The 18,416-nt window shown below is 39.2% G+C and overlaps 2 protein-coding genes across 2 annotated transcripts in view; one reads left to right on the top strand and one right to left on the bottom strand.

Moving 5' to 3' along the window:
* Positions 1-1,722, top strand: part of LOC140306827 (protein arginine N-methyltransferase 8-B) — a 23,206-nt gene extending 21,484 nt beyond the window's left edge. Inside the window, exon 10 of the mRNA XM_072385426.1 lies at positions 127-1,722. Within this exon, the coding sequence (XP_072241527.1) occupies positions 127-210 (84 nt within the window). The 3' untranslated portion in view covers positions 211-1,722. The remainder of the gene's footprint in view (positions 1-126) is intronic.
* On the bottom strand, positions 1,708-18,416 carry cracr2aa (calcium release activated channel regulator 2Aa). Its single transcript, XM_072385422.1, has 18 exons — positions 18,299-18,416; positions 15,721-16,137; positions 14,144-14,255; positions 13,852-14,041; positions 12,902-13,048; positions 12,578-12,668; positions 12,377-12,472; positions 10,333-10,520; positions 9,558-9,629; positions 8,529-8,574; positions 8,281-8,369; positions 7,845-8,175; positions 7,577-7,709; positions 6,525-6,606; positions 6,046-6,160; positions 5,784-5,885; positions 5,387-5,463; positions 1,708-3,148 (listed from the first exon to the last, which is right to left on the bottom strand). The coding sequence occupies exons 2-18, from the start codon at positions 15,949-15,951 to the stop codon at positions 3,061-3,063; spliced, it is 2,190 nt and encodes a 729-aa protein (XP_072241523.1). The 5' UTR covers positions 15,952-16,137; positions 18,299-18,416; the 3' UTR covers positions 1,708-3,060.

Below are 18,416 nucleotides of genomic sequence, written 5' to 3'. Positions count from 1 at the left end.
TTAAAATGAAAAATCTGGTCGTACTCTCTAGTCTTAAATTCTTTCTCTCAGCTGTGTTTGGTCTGTTGTTGTCTCATTCTCACTAAAAAAACTGATGTTTTATTTCCTCCTTTCTCTCACCTGCAGCGGGACTTGGACTTTACTTTTGAGCTGGATTTCAAAGGCCAGCTATGTGAAGCAGCCATATCGCACGACTACAAGATGCGTTAAGTTTGACGGTGCTGCCCTACTGGGTGTGACTCGTGAGCAGCAGGAGGAGACAGACACACTCTCATGACCACAGACAGCCACACAACGGGATGTGAGAGCGTCAAAAAAGGCCAAAGACAAGCTAGAGGTGGCCCCATAGATCTTATCAGTAGTGTCACTACATTGTGTAATGACAGAAAGAACACACTTATGCTGACTGTTAAACAATTCTGAATGTAACACATAACAGGTCAGGAATATTTTCTAGAACAATGAATGTTCTTAATTACTGAAGTGAGTATATGTGAAATGGAGTGATATACCTGTGTGTTTTGTTCCGTATTTGTTTGAGTTGGACCTTACTGAGAGATAGATCTCAACTCTTACATTCTGTTCTAGGTACACAACACATCTTAAATAATATGTTATGTTATGAACTGTAGTGAATATCTATTATTGAAACAATTGTAGATGTATAAGTTCAGCAATATTAGAAAACAGACAGCAACTGAACAGCACAGCCAAGGACAAAAAATGTACAATGTTAAAGGTAATGTGTTTGCATCGTTAGTGTACCTGTGGTTTTCTGTGAATGTGCAGTAGAAGGTGTCAAAGCTCACTCTATGGAACAGCTCATTTCTGCTGTTTTGTCAGTTTGAGATGTAATGTTTATGTGTCAATAACGTTCTCCCCCCATTGTTTCCTAAATGCCTCAACTGTTCCTAACCCTTCTTTAGTCAGTTAAAGGTAAGGTTTCACTTAACACACACCGTCAAGCCACGATGTTTATTTAGTTTACACTTAAATCCATGTCAGTCGACTGGCTTACCGTGTATGCAACTAGCAACTAAGTCAACTCTAAGACAGAAATACTGGAAGCATTTCCAAAGGGAAGCAATGAATTATTACCCCGCAGCAGGCCTGTGCTTGAACCAATACTGAGAACAGGTTAGTTGAGCAATATCCCAATATGGGATGTCAAAGATTACATATCGCAAACTCAGTGTAGTCAAAAATATACAGAAATATTTCAATTTCGCTCTTAATGAGGTCATTGCCAAGGTATCCACCAAGGAGGTTTTTTTTTTTTTTTGTATCGATATAGATTTATATCATCTGAAGAGCTGCTGTACCTGAATAACCAGGAAATAGGTTTTCATCAAATATACAGTAAGAAAAACTATTTACAATACTACTTTATATTTCTACATATTCTACACTATGGTAGGTGCTATAATGGCAAAACTGTAATAAAAATATACAATCTATGTACTTGAAAGCAATGCAGAAAATGCAGAAAAAAATGGAAGCAACAGTAAACAAACATAACAGTTTCAAATTGTGGCATTTTTTTAAGGGCACACTTACCGATTCAAGGTTGGAGGTTGGAACTGCAATGACAGAAATGTTATGGCTCAACGGTGCTTAAAATGAACTGTACATGATGTCATTTGTATAGAGTGATACTTGCTGGAATCTGAAGGTAATGAAAAAACTTTTCTCTGCTCGGACACAAACCAAGTTCATCATATATTTAATAAGTCATAGAAATTCACAAAAACCGACATGTTAATTGCACACGTATAACATTTTCCCCTCCAGTGAACATTCAATACATTGTTTTGCCATTTTAAAAAACTGAATAAACTGCAATGTTCAAACCTATCCACTGGGTTATGCTGTGCATCAAATCATAACTTCATTGTACCGGGAAGAAGAACAGTCTCATGGTGCTTTTACACCTAATATACATATATATCTACATTTGTCTATAAATAATAAAGTAACATGCAAGATCCTATCAGTAGTGAAGCACAGTTAGTGACAGAAATATCTGAACTTTGCACCAAAGCTCGTTAAATTTGAAACATACTTCGTAGAGATTATAGAACAGGTTACGGTGACATACTTTCATAAAATACTTGGCTTTGAGGCAGATCAAGGTAATACAAAATAATTAATCTCTTTTTTCAGCTGTTATTTACAACAACAACAAAAAAACAACACTCACAATATTACTGCTTCAACAAAGAAGAGTAAAGAAAGAACAGAACATATCAATTACAAAGACCAAAGTATGGACAAAAAAAATAACTTCGAATATGTTAAACCTGGAACAAATCTGAACAAAATGTTGTTGTTGTTCAGAGAAATTACCTTTTTTTCTTTCTTTTTTATCTTAACTTTGTCCATCAGGTGAAAAAGTGCCAAATAACACAAGCAATCTTGGTCTTAAAGGTAAACAAAAAGTGAAATCAGCATATCGATAAAACTGACCAGCTTTACACACAGGGCATGTTTGATATATTGAATTAAACTGTAATTTGTGTTATTGTGTCCACCTGAATGTCTACAAAATGTAATGCATCGACAGTTTAAAACTAGTAGAACTCATGATTAATTAATATATTATTATCAATAGTAAAAAGCCCAACTTAGCATCATAAGGGTCCTTTGGAGGATAAATCTGAGCATTATATTCCAGTTTGATTGAACATCTTACGGTAGATTTTTTTTTAAAAAAACTGTCTAAAAAAGTTTCAGTTTGACTCAAAGGAGATCCAGGTCTCTGTACAGCGTGCAATAAGTGAACAGCGTACCGTGCACACGGTGGAAAATCCAAGTATTTTAACTTTCCAACTATTTCTGCCACATCAAACTGCAGCTGGAAACGTTTGTAACTGTGCAAAGAACAGGTGTAACGTGACAGTGTGATGGTTTTCCTTCTGGTGCTGGGTTTTGGGTCATAGACTGGGTGAAAAACAGTTGTGCTGACGGTCACAGAACGTGCTTTCACTGGCACACATGCTTACACTATCACACTGGGTAACTTGGTAAAGGGTAGTGCTACTTTGGTTAAGTGTTTATCTTTTAGCAGCAGGATCTCTTCTTCTCTGAGGGGCTGCTGATCAGCTGGACCGTCTTCTCCTTTTCTCGGTCCTCTTGTTCTTTTAGGATTCTACAGAACATAATAAGGCATAAAGAGATGAAGCAGTTCTGATGGGACATCAGGCATGCCTGTGCTATGCAGATGATAGTGCTTCTGCATACTAAACCTCGTGCTTCAGTACTGCTCGGTCTTGAACTCCCACTAAGGGATTGGTTTTCATTCTCACTGAATTACCTGTAATGCTGCTATGTATTAAATGCTGTTTTGTACTTATGCAAAGAACCCATCTAGTTCTCTACCGAGCCTGTTGCCTCTGCGACTCGACCTCAGATAAGTGGAAGACAGCGGATGGATAATACAGTAACTTAGAGGGTTTTTGGTTAATCATGTTCAAAATCAGCTCACTTCTGTTTCAATAATGAGTAAACGACATTTCAACAGTTTTTCATATCTAGCATAAATAAATGAAGCACAATAAAATTTATGTATTTGAAATGTACAAATAAAACTGATGAGGTTTCATTTTTCCGTTAAACCAAATAACAACGTAAATTTCAGAAGCTTCTGAACATATAAATCTCTGTAAAATCGACGGTCTTTGCACCTTTTTTAATGTTTATCTACTAAACTGTGCAGACTATGTAGATGCAACTGTTTCTTTTCTGATCGGAACACCAATTCTCAGCCCACTGGGAATCCTCCCAAAGCTCATTAGGGAGCAACTCCAGCACTGGTTCTTGGATACACAAGATTTTTCCCCCTTGATTTTACAAGTTTGCTGCAGGTGGTTGCATACAGGCTCCGCCCATTTACAGCGTGAGTAAGGAACAGAAAAAAAACATTTGGCAGCACAAAGAAACACTGCAGACTTTATCAAGTGTGCCACAGGGGAGCTGTCTGCTAGATATTACTTGTATCTCACACAGCAAGAGAAATAAAACAAGTGTCTGCTCTCACAGCAGTGCTCACAACCCTCTCTGCCTGCCTGACCCACCTGTGTCCCTGTTGGACCATCCTCCATCAGTCTCTCTGTGCTGCAATCGAGAGATTGCTACCCACAGAGGAGCATCTGTGCTTCCTTCCACCTGTAAATTTATAAAGGATGCCAAGAGAGGACTACAGTTCTGTTGAGAGCCTCTCCTTATCAGTTGTGTTAGAAAAAACAATCCCCCCCCCCTTTTCTGAAGAGGAAACACAGTGCCTGAAAACAATTTCATAGCATTGATTTCCTTAAAATGAAATGTCACATTTGAGTTTAGAAATATGACCCATGTCCAAATGAGCTTGTTTCAGTCATGTCCTGAATATTCCCATATTTGTTTTATTCATGAGATGTGAAGGTGACTAACGTTAAAGGGGAACTCCGGTATTATTAAACCTTATTTCTGGCATGAAATAGGTTCATCTACTCACCGAGAACAGTTTGGTGAAAGTCGCCGTCCTTCGGAAGATATTTAGATAACTGGAGATCCATATAACGGAGTGAACGGGGCTTAGAGGATGCAGCCTCTAAATAAGGTATTGGCTATTGGGGGCTTATAGAGGGCTTTCTACACACTCATCTACTGGGATGACGTCATCGACGCCCGCCGCTGCAGCACAGCTCATTCACTCCAGTAAGGACGTCCATCTTACTCAAAGTCGTCGTCCACGTCGTCAAAATCTGATAAATATCCTGCCATGTTGCACAAAACTAGCAGTGTGAAGTTAGCCGACTGTCACAGAGCACGAATTAAATAAGCTGTGCTGCAGCAGCACGCGGCAATGATGTCATCCCAGTAGACGAGTGTGTAGAAAGCCCTCTATAAGCCCCCCGATAGCCGCCAATAACAACAACACAGCAGCTATGAGCTAACAGAGCTATAGTACACGTTCATTCATTCATTCTTCTTAAAGTACTGGTGAAATAAAGACAGATAATGCCTTATTCAAAGGCTGCATTGTCAATGCTCTGTTCTCTCGCTAATAAATCCACCTGTGCTCTTTCTCAGGTGACCGTTCAAAAACTAAAAGTTAAAGCAGTCCAAGAAATGTATCATTTATACTAGATGAATATTTTACAAAGAAATAAAAACTGCAAGAATCCCAACAATAATTTTTCCAGCTAATGACTCTTTTCTGAGGTAATCTTCAAAGCTAGAATCTTCAGAGTATATCATTTGTTCCTTCAAAGCAAAACTAGGAAAATGTTCTATTTCTATTCTTTGTTTCGGTACAGAGATGGTGACACTTCTGTTCCTCATAAACAGATAATCAATCCACACGTAGCACTGTTGGTAACACATCAAGGTCAATACTGTTGCTCACCTGGCTAAATAAACCATGGACTCCTCTACATTACATCCAGAATATGCACTGCATTCATAGAAGGTCATCTGACAGTCCTAAGAAGAAAGCCAAGAGAGAGAAATATAGAAATACAGTGTCTATTATATACTGAGATATGTTGGCAAAGGAAGTGTAACGACGGGACAGAGGGAGATGATTATAGTAATATGTGTAACTAAGAGTTTCAAAGTAAAAAAAGTTTCACGTGCAACAATATCTGCTCACATGGTCCTTTCCAGTCAACAGTGAAACTACGGTACAAACCAGAGTTTGTACCAAACGAATGACCGGTTTAAAAGATAATACTCCAAATATCAGTCTGATTTCCTTTATTCTGAAAATTTAATGAATTTTGAGCTTAACAGAAAGAACAAACCTTGGCGAGCCTTGCTCCCACTTCTTTCTGAACTTGTCTCTCAATCTCTATGTCTATTTTGTTCCCCAAGAGCATGATGGGTATGTCTTCACCTGCACATTCCTGTAAAAGAAAAACAAGAAAGCAGATCGAAAGAAAATTATCTGCTAAAAGAACCTTTTTGTCAGAAATGTATTATTTTGTTCTGCAGTTGAACTGAATTAGAGCAACAGGAACAATCAATGTAAAACAAAACCTCTGCAAAGTGCAGCTGCTCTCGTACCTTTACACTCGTGAGCCACTGCCTGACTGCGGTGAAACTCTGCTCAGAGGTTAGATCATACATCACAACCACACCATCAGCTTTGCGAAAGAACTGTTTGGTGATGCTTCGATACCTACACGAAGAACAGGAGGAGACGGACCAGTGTCCTGTTATTATTTATTCTCGATGTGCTTTGAGTGCATCTTTAAAACATGTTAAAAATATGGGCAGAATGTTTCAAACGAGTACCAGCGAGTTTCATGAAGCTAAAAACAACAACACTTATCATACTTTATACTGCAAGTCTGATACTGAAGACTTTAGCAAAAATAAATCAGTGTGGTTTCCTTTTTTCTGCGTAAAGACTTTTCTGGTTATATAAGACAGTTCATAAGTGTAACTTAACATTTCAATGTGTCTTACACCTTCTCTGAAAAACTCAGTCATATAGTGAGCAATCCTCCTTTATCCTTTAAGGCTGAGTGCTAAAACCTCACCTCTCCTGTCCTGCTGTGTCCCACATCTGCAATGCTATCTGGCTGTTATCCACAGCTATTGTCTTTACACTGTAGTCTATCCCTGCATATAGGGAAAAAAAGGATTCACGAATCAGCACACACACAAAAAAAAAAATCACTACCGTAAATACATTTCAGTGCATTCATGTTGAATAAATGTACAAAACTAAACACAATAGATTGGAAAGAAAAATAAAAATGGAAGCCTGTATATAATGAAGATAGAGTATGATGACCTGAATCACGTGATTGTTTAGTAATATATAAGGAAACTAATTGCAAGTATGAAAATGTTGGAAAATATGTGCTTAATCTTTTTCTGCTGCAATAAATTCTTCACCAGACACCGACATAAAAAAAAAGACAAGGTGAAAATAATTCTAAGAAGGAAAAGGAAACACAGAGCTTCTTATTTCTTATTAATTCCTCATGTCCTTGACAATTTGCTGCCTTTTTTTAAGCCGATTTCTAGGAAATACAGGTCATATACAGTTAAACCCCATAAAACACCCTCTTTATAGTAAAGAAAAATCAATTTACAACATACAGCCGAGTTAAAAACTTATACTCCTAAGTGTCCATAGGTCATCGAAGTTTTCTCCAAAGAGAGTACTTCACAATAGTAAATAGAGTTCACCTCGTGGTACAATTCATAAGCCTCAGAACAAGGAGCAACAGATTAGTTTTAACCAAATATCACCTTAAATATCTGGACTAGTTCTGGAAACTAAGATAAATCTGTAAATTTAGAACAACAACTCAATAACTCTGACTCTGACAGGTTTGTTGAGCCAATTAGCACAAAGATAGCCTGAAAGTATCGAATGTGATTTGGAGATAACCCCTCAGGAATTTCTCAGTTCATCAACATGAAGAAGTGGAAATTTGTATAAAGTAATATTAAGAATATTTTGGCTTTATGGTATCATCCTTATTGACACCAAACGCAGCATAACGCGCCCTCGGTCAAAGACGGCGCTGGGTGTTTTGACACTTGTCAGCCTCTGCGGGGGTGTGTGTGCACTACGTACCCACAGTAGCAGAAGTGCCGGGGTGGAAGCAGTCATCACAAAATCGCCGAAGGAGAGAGGTCTTTCCAACACTAGAGTTCCCAACGAGGACAATCTTGAAGAGGCGATCAGGTGCTGAAGGGCCACTTTCCTCCTGAAAACACAGCAGAGATGAAATGTTCTGGCCACACATTTTAATGGGTTTCACTTTATTTGTGTGAACCTTACATGCTCACCAAAGCATATCAAGTGTTCCTAACATGCAGAATATCACTCAAGGTCTACTTACATTTATGCTGGTTTCCTTGCCAACAGGCTGACCCCTTGGAGATGTTGGGATTTGCCTTTTCTCCACACTTTCCGGCTGCTGCATATTGTCTGATGATGAACGTGGGTAAATATCACTCATCACCAAGTCTATCGCCTCTTCACTGTCTGACTCTCCATTATTACATTTCTGAAGATGGGCCTGACATTCATTCAGCAAATGGGGGAGGTGGTCTTCCTCGATAGATATGATCCTCTGGAAGTGCCCCCTGGATGCTGGGAGCGATGGCTGGTATAACCCATTCAAAACGCTCTGCTTTGTAGAGCTATAAGTCGGCTCCTCCTCATCCTCACTGCAGATTCAAAGTTATATTACAGCACAGCGGCAACTTTCCATGTGATGCATCTTTAAACAGTAAAGACATTGTTTCAAAGCTTATCAGTTCTGTCCAGGTTACCTTTTGAAGACCTCTGCGTTTGTGTATTTCACATCATCAGTTAAAGGCCTCTGCTTCAAACCTGCTGATCTCTTAGAATTCTTTGGTTTCTGCAGAGTCAGAACATGAAGTTTTTAAATCTTAATGTGGCGAGAGATTCAAGAATCAATTGATTCAAACACTTTTGTGAGTTTTAAAAAGACAGTAAGACTTGTACAGACAGAATAAATATCAATAGTTTAGCAAATTAAATCCAAGACATTACACACCTGAAAGCACATGTCTCTTTCATCCCGCAAATGTTTGTTCGTTTCTCTGGAGAAAACAAAGAACACAGGACACATAATGAATGTTTTACACTTAAACATGAGTAGACACTGGTCCTTTTCAGTATGCTAATGTGCCGCTTTGCTTCCTTAGCTTACCCTGCTTCTTCACATCTCCTCCAAGTGAGTGTGAGAGAGAAGAAACAAGAAGGAGGCGTGAAATGGAGCCAGTACTATGAAATAAGAAGCCCTTGCTTCCTTTGTGTCAGTGTAAAGTAGAATGTGTGCTACATGTAGTGGCACAGTATCTATATGTCCAGTCACTTGATAAAAGACGTAAGCTCCTGTGTTTCCTCACTATAAGGTCCACCAGAAGCTTCAGCTCTACTCATCCCATTAAGGGGCATTTAAGTGATTGCTTCGGGGGCTGGAAAAATCTTTAAAGATAGCTGAGAGCGAACAATTTCCAGGTTGCAGAAGGAGAGAGGGCGAGGAAAGAAAAAAAACTTTCTCGTTCTAAGGTCTCCATCTCGTCTTAATCAGGAGATTGACTGAGCCAGTCAAGAATATTCACAATGAAAAATGTAATGGCTGCCCTGGCCCATGTTCAGAATAACTAATTGGATGATTAAATGTTATCAGCGGTGAAAAAAAGAATGTGCCAGTTCCACTGGCAATTGAAAGGCTTCAAGCATACACCACCGACGGTTGAGGTTAAGATTATATACAGTGCAGCCAGTTCTAATTATAATTTGGGCATTATGTGATCCAAGGTTCTTGTCAAAGTTTTTTTCCCAACATCGCTGTCAAATTAAAGTTGAAACTATGCATTTTATAGTATCTAACATTTCATTTCAAACTAAATGAGCTGAAGCACAGAACCTAAAGGGTAAAAAAGTGTTTAACTGCCAAAATATTATGGTTTGGTCTGTGTATTGGCAGTAAAGTCTGTCTTTGTAGAAAGAGCGAACATTTTATCTTGTGAGCCTTAATATGATCAGAAGGACGTGAAGCTAAAAACTTGAATCATACCTTAATAGGTCCAGCTGTTTGAGAAGGCTCGCTCGCTCCCTCTGCAGTCCTTCAGTAACTCTGTATATTTCCCTGTGTTGAACAACAATCCATCAGTTAACATTAATACTCTAATAATGCTCCATGTTCTGTGGTTAAAACAGAAATCTAACAAGGATACATGATTCTGACACACAGCTGTCTGCACTCTTTCAAGCTACAGCATCATAGTATTGGAAAGAAATCAGCTTAAAAGACCTGAAGACACAAATTACTTCACTATCTTTAGGAAGATGGGTCAGAATCATCTTGTTTTGAACCTCAGTTACAACAGAAATATTCACTTTTAGGCAAACAGCAAACTAATAAACATCACTGGAGGAAAACCTCAGTCTCCAGACACATGAAATCCACATTCATCATCAAAAATACACCAAGCTCTGGAAGGATGCCAGCGTCTCTATCTGGGATTCAAAGCTTCTGTCAGTGCGGTCGGGAGCGATCCACCAATGGGATCAGGCAGCTGTGACTGCAGTTTAGAACACAAAACTGTACTAATGAAATAAAAGACGTAACATAGACATCCAGCCGACAAAAATGACCAAAAACCTTACTCAATTTTTCTCTCATTTAAGGCCAAGAGTTCTTGTTTTTGCTCTGATCCCATTTCCTGTTCGCTAGCCTGTTACACAATTGTCAATAAGTGTCAAATTAGCTTCACAGCTGAATAGAAACCTAGCTATAGAAGTGTTTGTGAGGTTATAAGACAACAGATTAATCAAGCTCAGTTACTCACATCTCTTTCTCCTCATGAAGTCGTGAGGACTGCTCTTGCAGTAAACCCAGATGCTCTTGAGCCAAGAGCAGCTCTTGGCTGGTGTGCTCCAGCTCTTGTGCCAACTCATCATTTGTCTGTTTCAGCTTCACATTCTCAACTTTGGTCACATGTTGTTCACTGTGAAGTTCCCGGCACTGAGATTCCAACTGGAGATAGATTGTTATTGGGAAAAAAAAAAAAAAAAAAAATCAAATAATCGATAAATAATTGAACACAAGGGGAAAAGGACGACACAATATGATCAATGATCAGTCACTGCCATGGATTAGATTGAATAAAATATGGATGTGGCCACCATTAGATCAACCACTTGTTTGTCAACTAATATTAAATATTTTATTTGGTCATCACCATTTTTGCTTTTTTTTTTGTGTTGAACAACAATCCATCAGTTAAGATTAATACTCTAATAATGCTCCATGTTCTGTGGTTAAAACAGAAATCTAACAAGTAAACATGATTCTGACACACAGGCAGCCTGAATTGACATGCAGGAGATGAATCTGAGTGGAATCAAACTGAACCAAAGTTACAATACATGCATAGTTGAAATATATCCATTATCATTTGAATTTCGTACTTGTCAACATGCAGCCAGATGGAAAACTGTGTTTGACCTTGGCGACGCCTCGTGGTACACAATCATACAATGAACGTCACTACTTGTGCTCATAGCTCCAAATTAACAGTTTAACAGTTGGAAACTGTAAAATGATCACCATAACAACACTGAATGATGTTTAGACACTGTAACTACAGACATCTAATCAGTAGAACATTTCTTACACTTCTTAAGCTGCAACAGCCAAAATAAGAGTAAGTAGTGGACTGTTGCAGATATATCAAGTAATGAGGAGCATTAAAAAGAGGAAAATACCTTGTTTGTTTGATCACAATTAAATTAATCTCCAATAAGCCCTGACAGCTTGAGTGCAGACTATAAATTGACCTGTGATGCAGCCTATTGTTACTTATACTTTGGATAGATCAATACAACCTTTTTTTTCGCTGCTCACTGAAGAAGCACTTTTTAGATTGCATGTGACAGAGTCTAATCAACTGGAAATAACCGAGTGGAAAAAGAGGCACAGTCGATTTCACATTACTTGTACTGTGGCAATGACCACGTTTTGTCTCCTGTTTAATATACACAACATGTATAAAAGATAAAGGTGAGAACACAATGGGTGAACTTGGCAATCTAATAATGATAAAGGAGAAAAGTTATATACAGGAAACATTTACCAAGTTAGCAGTTTTTTTCCTTTAAGCAATGGATAAATTGTTGAATTTATAATGCTTTGTTCTTACGAGTGAGAAGATCTTTAGCCACCCCTCAATTCTTTATAAAATACCAATAAAAATAGGAAACAGATGCAGCGATTTATTGAACCGTGCAAAAATAAATGGAAAAACTGTTTCCACAACTGTAACAAACTTGAAGGTGAATATTCGGTCGCACCACTTTTACTCCTTAACACGCCCTCATAGACAGGTTTTCTTATCATATGTAGCCTTCAGGAACAGTTTTCAGGGCTTCTCAAAGGACAACCCAAAGCTCTTCTTTGGATGTTGGTGGTCTTTTGTTCTGTTTCAGCAGAAAAAGCCTGGGAAGTTATTGCTCAAGACTACTTTAAACGATTAAAAGGACATTAGACTTCTTGGAAGGAAAATACAGTATAAAGAAGTGGGAGGTGGCTGAAGACTTTTGCACAGTGCTGTAGTTGTATTTGTACAGAGGAGAGCTGGGCTGAGTACTATCACTGTCTTTTATGGTGATATTTTAAAGGGTGTGTTGAAGGTAAAGAGATACTTAATCACATGATCAACTTTTTACTGCTTTCTGTTATCTCTCATCCTGTTTAATGTGTCTCATGTGTTATGGTTCCATTTATATATGTGACGTCTAATGGGAAAAACTTTATTTGGAATGAGTTCTGCTTCAATTGAAAATACAACAACACACTCTGCAGGGGAAAAAAGTCTTCACGTTTCCACTTACCCTTCTCTGCTTTTGAAAGAGTTGCTCCAGCTCCTTTTCCTTACCAGACAGCTGCAGCTCCAGCTCTTGACTGCGAGACAAAAACCTCTCATAGTCCTTGAGCGTAGTTTTAAAAGATGCGACAGGACAAAGCACAGGGAAATGTAAACCATGCAAAACAAGTAGAGCTATTTCTATTGGGGGTCAGTAGCTGGTTTTTACCTGCAGTACCATCCTGTCCTTTTCATTTTTTATCTGCTGCTCCATTTCCTCATATAGGCGTTGGATCTCATCATCATGTGTTGCTGCTTTCCTGTTTGAATAACAATCAGATATAGTGAATGACCCAGAAGACAACAACAGGCCATTCATAAAAGTAATCATTCAAGACCATGACATTTAACAGCGACTACCAGGAAACAGCTTTTTTAAATCAATGTACAAACTGAGTTAGAAACCCTTCACAGAGAGAACAAAATATGCCATAAACCTCCATTACAGTTCAACCACATCAAGCCAATATCAAATATACAAATATTCTCAGACCTTTTGAGAGCACTTTCCATCTCCGTCTTCTCTTTGGTGGCTTCAATGATCTGGCATGTCACTCTGGCCAAGAAGTCCTCAAAATTGGATAAAAGGTGTGGCTCGTCCCGGCGCAGCTGGGCCCACAGACTGCGCACTTCAACAGGGCTGATGGGACAGTGTTAGGGAACAGGTGTAAACACAAGCCATTTCTTTGTTAGTGTAATGCTTCACAAAAACAACTGACCACTTCTATTCAAAGATGCAGATTAATTCATTAATTAGCCAGTGACTGGAATCAGACCGTTTTAAACTCAATCAACTATGACCAACAAATCAGTGTCAGATATATCTTTCTTTTTTTTTTTTTTTTAAGTCACAGAAATCCATACATTCCTTAAAGGTCGGACCAAAATCAATGTCAGTTTATGATGTACAACTTGACTTGATGTGATCTAAAATGTCATCCTCCCTCTGCAGCTTCCTCCAGGTAGGAGGAAGCCAATAGAAAGTTTAAATATGGCATCCACCTCCACTGCTCTTTGCTTTTATTGAGTTTCTTGTTAAAGGTGAGTTTAGCGATGCATTTCAGAAGATGCAGTTCTTATCTAGCTTTCAGTCTAGGAAAGAAACAGACCTCAACGAGACTCACAGACGGCCGGGTGTGTTGACATTAACGATTAAGATGAGGCTATTTCTCGTGACTTCAGAAATTGTAAATGAACAATATATTTGACATGCGATCCTGTAAAAAAGTTTAATTTTCAAGCAGAAAAAAGTTTGCATTTTCAAACTCACAGCACAGATTGCTTGGAAAAGTAGGACAGGAACTGTTTTGCTTGTTTGTGGAAACTTCCAGCTCTTGTTTAGTTTGCACAGCTGATAATAGTCCCAGGCTAAGTTAATGAAAATACAGTGTAGACTAAAAACTACAAGTTAAAATCACGAGCCTGCACACATACAGCACTTACTCCTCAAAGACACTGTTTGCTCCGAGACTCTCCATAAGCATAGAAAAGTGTTTTTCCTCCTCATCCTCGACTCCTTTCGCTGGGCTTTCCTCCCACTGGGACTGGTACAGGAATTCTGGTGGCTTCTTAAAGGATTTTTTCTCCCCCAAACCTTCTTCAACAGAAATCCTCTGGCCACACAAAAAGGCACCTAAAGAAAATAAAGTTTCTTTAAATCCAGAAATAAAGTGCACAGTCAGATACTGATGATTCCTGTAACTATGTTTCAGGCTGAAACAGACTGAAAACGTACTAAAGCCTGAGGAGAACTCATCCAGGGAAAGGCGTCCATTGCCATCAGTATCGAGAGTGGCAAATACGTTCTCCAACTCCTCCGTACTAAGAGGAAGCTCACCATTCAGTCTCTGTATAAATAGACACCAAACACAGCTTCTGTTAGAAACAAAACACTTTCAAGGGCATTAATAAAACTGCAGCTATAACAGCTGTCGTGTAAGAAAGTCTTTGAGCAGTGGCGATCATGTGCTTTAGGACATTTGGTGCTTCTCTGTTCCATGATTCTAAACCTCACTGCTCAAAATTAGACACATGTTTAACTTAGAATTTAAACTGGAAGACATTGAAAAAAATGCATGTATAGTATTTAGAGCTCCACATACATTCAGTTCAACTCATTAAAATCTCAGATTTTCCCAGTGCAATCTTCAATAACTGACCACTGGGTAGCTCCCCTGCAAAAGATTGAGTGTGAAAAACTCTTAAACACAACATTTGTGGAAGACTCAGCTGCTCCGTTAGCAAGATGTTTATCCATACGAATACGCCACCGTGGGATCCTCCCAAAAACCTGACAATGACAGCTACTGTTAGACCAATGCCAAAGACAGTCAACACAGCCACACCTCTGCAAGCATATTGGTGTTTGCACTGCTGCAAATGTTGACCGAAGCGACTCAGACAATCCAGGGGTGGGTCACAAAAGGATGTCATCTGCTTGAGACTGTTCTTGTAAAGTGCGTTATCGAGGTGAAACATATCCCTTACGTCAGCAAACACTACAACTGCAAAGCTATCCTGTTGATGGCCGCGGCGTCAAACAGACTTTGAGGTGTAAAAATATGATGTTTTAGCAACAAACTCCATGTAGCGAGTAGCACTTTTTTCTTTTCTTTTTTTAAAGACACAATATCACAATTAATGGAAATGCATCAAATACGGCTTTTAACTACAGTTTGCAGACTTTAGTACAGATGGTCACATAAAGAGGAACTAGACATTCATCTCATTTCCAAACCATTATCACAAAAACCACATCAAAGCTGTGTGTATTCCTGCTCCACAGAGCAAGAGCCTAGAAGTACCTCATCAAAGGATTAGATGAGTATCTGAGGGACAAGTGAATCTGCACAATAATATGAATGAGGGCTTGCATGACAAAGCTCTCACATGGCTCTGTGTCTCAGCCTCTTTCATACCGCTGTGAGTGAGGTGCACATGCTGTATCCGCGTCCTGTTCAGCATCATTAATGAGCTCACAGAACATCCCGCCATTGTGCTCTGAATGAATGCTGAGTGTTAATCTCAACAAAGCAAAAACAATGTGAATGTGATGTTCCATACGCGATAGTTGAAAATGTTTCAAAAAGACACAGAATTGAGTTCTTAAACTTAGAAGTAATCAAGCAGTTCTATTATTCCACAGTGTAGCAACACTAAATGTAATCAATTCCATCAAGAAATCCCAGACATTCAAAAGAATAAATTACCACAATGCAACAAATACTACTCAGCAAACTTCTTGCAAGATGTTCAAAGTTAGAGGGTGGATGGCAGTAATCTTTGTTAGTTTTTGTAAATCAGCAGCCTCACCTGCATGTCTCCTTGGGTGATGAAGCCCTTGTTCTCGATGTCACACATCTGGAAGAACTCGTAGGTTTTCTCCTGGATAGTGTTCTGTTCCACATCGCCATTCATGCTCCTTCTCTGGTAACTCTCACGTGTGCACACTTGGTCGCTGCTTCCCTCTGCTCGCCATGTGGTGTGGGCCACAGAGGTGCCCATAGCACTGATGTTGGCACATGAAGCAGTAAAAGCTGCCATGCTATCTGGGAGTGTATCGATATTAGAGCGTTTCCTACTTCCTTCACATGAGCCTGGTGTAGACAGAAGGGTGGAGGAGAGCAAGCTCAGAGAAGTCGAGCTTCAGGCTGCCGTGCATGTGAGGCTTTCACCAATGTCACAGGTTTTCATCTCTTAGCAACCACCTCTTTAATTAGTAGATGAAACCTATGAGAGATACAGAAGTGGAATCTTCAGTTACAGACACTTTTTGTATACAGTTTTGTATACTGCACCAGAAAATGTGATAATATAGTAGAATCAATAAAGCCCATAAAAAGGGCTGTGCTGTTTCAACCTTTGCTTTTCACTCAGGGCAATGGTTCTTATTTAGACTAATGTCATCCGACAAGTCAGCCCAAAACTGAAAAGAAAGTTGTGGTATGACGAAGACGGTCTCGTATGCATGGCAGTATTGACTGATAACTCTCTCTGTGGGGGCTTGTATGCAGAGCGCACATCAGCAGGCACTGGTTTGGAAGACTTCCTCCCACTTCTGCAGCATGCCTTTTGGTTTGGTCGATTCATAAGAGCATCAGAAGCTGTGTGAGATGACCCACTAAAATGTAGATACGGTCAACAAACATGGGACGGGCAGAAAAGTAGCTGATGAAGCTCAATCAACCATTTGCATCGTATACCTGTAATCCAAACTGGTATCTCAAATTAAAACACGCCTTTTACATTTTAAAGTCTTTAAAAAATAGGTGAAACTTTCTGCTTTCAATAAGACATTTGCTTTTTCTGAACATGTCATTCTTAGTGGTTTGAATCTAAATATTTTGCAACATTATACAAGCATGATGAGCCTCACGAGGATGTCAACAACACAGAGCGACCAAGACACAATGCTTTAGCATGACAAAGGCAATAAAAAGGGGAACTGGGTAGAATTGCTATTTGGAAAGAGTGATGGAGTCATTTGGTCCTTTGTCTTATGCTACATTTCATGCATCAGGGGAGTGTGAAGTTAGGACTCCAAACTCTGTGGGTTTGATGCAAAAAAAAAAAAACATCCTCCAGGTTTTGATATTAACAAACTTCCATAAATGAGCTGAAGGAACTCAGTTGGATCTTTCAATGGGTAAAGAATAACAAAAGAAAGATTTTGTATTTAATTTGCAAGGCGGCTCTTTAAGGAATTAGTGATATCTGAGAGTCATATTTTTCCATCTGCACCTAACTCAGTATTAGACTGCCCTATTAACCAGACACTAAGAGAGGTTAATGACTCTTATCAAAATGTGGCAAGTGTGCTGAGACAGGTGGGCCAGTGACCTTGGACTAGAGTGAAGTGGAAAAACACAGATGGCTTAAACCTTTGCATATGAATGACATTTTGTCCAAAGACACAACACAATATGTGTCTCTGTGAAAAGCTAGGACTAGTTTATATTGTGTAAAAATGTCATCTTAACAGTTACTGTCATTTTTCTAAGATCCCAAGCTTAACAGCTGAACCTGACTGCTTTGCATACACACCTTATCTGTTTTAGGGCTTGACAAGTAACAGCTGCTGGAGCTACAGCAGTCAGAAGCATCGTGGTCAGGACCACAGAGACAAATTCAGCTCTGTAGTCTCCAACCACAACAGAAAGCTGCACAATGGAGTTCTTTAGATGTTTGCACTCTACCCCAGGCCCCTGTCCGTAACAACTTTATCATCTCCAAAGGCCGCATTATCTCCAAAGCCATCAGCACAATGTTAACTTTCTATGACGTAGCCTGAGGCAGGTCGGTAAATAAATGTTTAAATCACAAAATCACACTTCTTCTTTGCTATCGCGTTCCTAAAATATATTAGATACAGGTTTTTAAATAAATACAGTGTATACTCCTGGTGCTGTGCACTTTTTGTCTGGTTCTGGACTAACTTAAATATCCCCGTCACCTGTATCAGGTAAAACAAGTCCAGCCGCGAGATAAAACACATTCTCCACCTCCCAGACACCCACACGAGGTTTTTTTCTTTCTTTCTAACCACTTCTAAAGTAAGTGTCACATCCAAATGTGCAGAAATGGAACAGACAAATAAACGCTACTGATAATGAAAACTACACGCTATCAGCCCCAACTTCCAGTTTCATAAAACACGTGTAACCTAAGATTAAATACTCGCTTCCCCTGAGATATTTAGAAACTTCCTGTGACAAAGCCTCCTTGTCATCGTATTGCAGAAATACTCGTTGACCGATTTTTACGCTGACTTTATATACTTCCTTGTGGCACGTTTCAGACAGCAAATAATTGTAATGTTTGGCGAACAGCAAAGTGCACGCTACCTGCTCAATTAAGCTAAAGTGCGAAGGGCAAAAAGTAACGTACGCACCGGTGTACACCAAGTCGAATTCAAGCTGGAGGACTTCATTTTGTCGCAGCGAGCCAGCCTTATCCGCTTCTTGTAAAGTTCACTGTTTACAGGTGGTGTCAACCGGTCTGTGTGTACA

The sequence above is a fragment of the Leuresthes tenuis genome, unplaced genomic scaffold, assembly GCF_036924035.1.
Source record: "Leuresthes tenuis unplaced genomic scaffold, fLeuTen1.0.hap1 SCAF_5, whole genome shotgun sequence".
Taxonomy (NCBI): Eukaryota; Metazoa; Chordata; class Actinopteri; order Atheriniformes; family Atherinopsidae; genus Leuresthes; species Leuresthes tenuis.
This window is presented reverse-complemented; position numbering and strand designations above follow the sequence as displayed.

What these genes read in the sequence shown, in the direction of transcription:
- cracr2aa (XM_072385422.1), bottom strand. Translation starts at nt 15,951, where the DNA reads ATGGCAGCTTTTACTGCTTCATGTGCCAACATCAGTGCTATGGGCACC. An exon ending in TCACCCAAGGAGACATGCAG is followed by an intron (nt 14,256 to 15,720) that starts GTGAGGCTGCTG and finishes CTATTTATACAG; the next exon opens with AGACTGAATGGTGAGCTTCC. An exon ending in GACACAGCAGGACAGGAGAG is followed by an intron (nt 6,161 to 6,524) that starts GTGAGGTTTTAG and finishes TTCTTCGTGTAG; the next exon opens with GTATCGAAGCATCACCAAAC.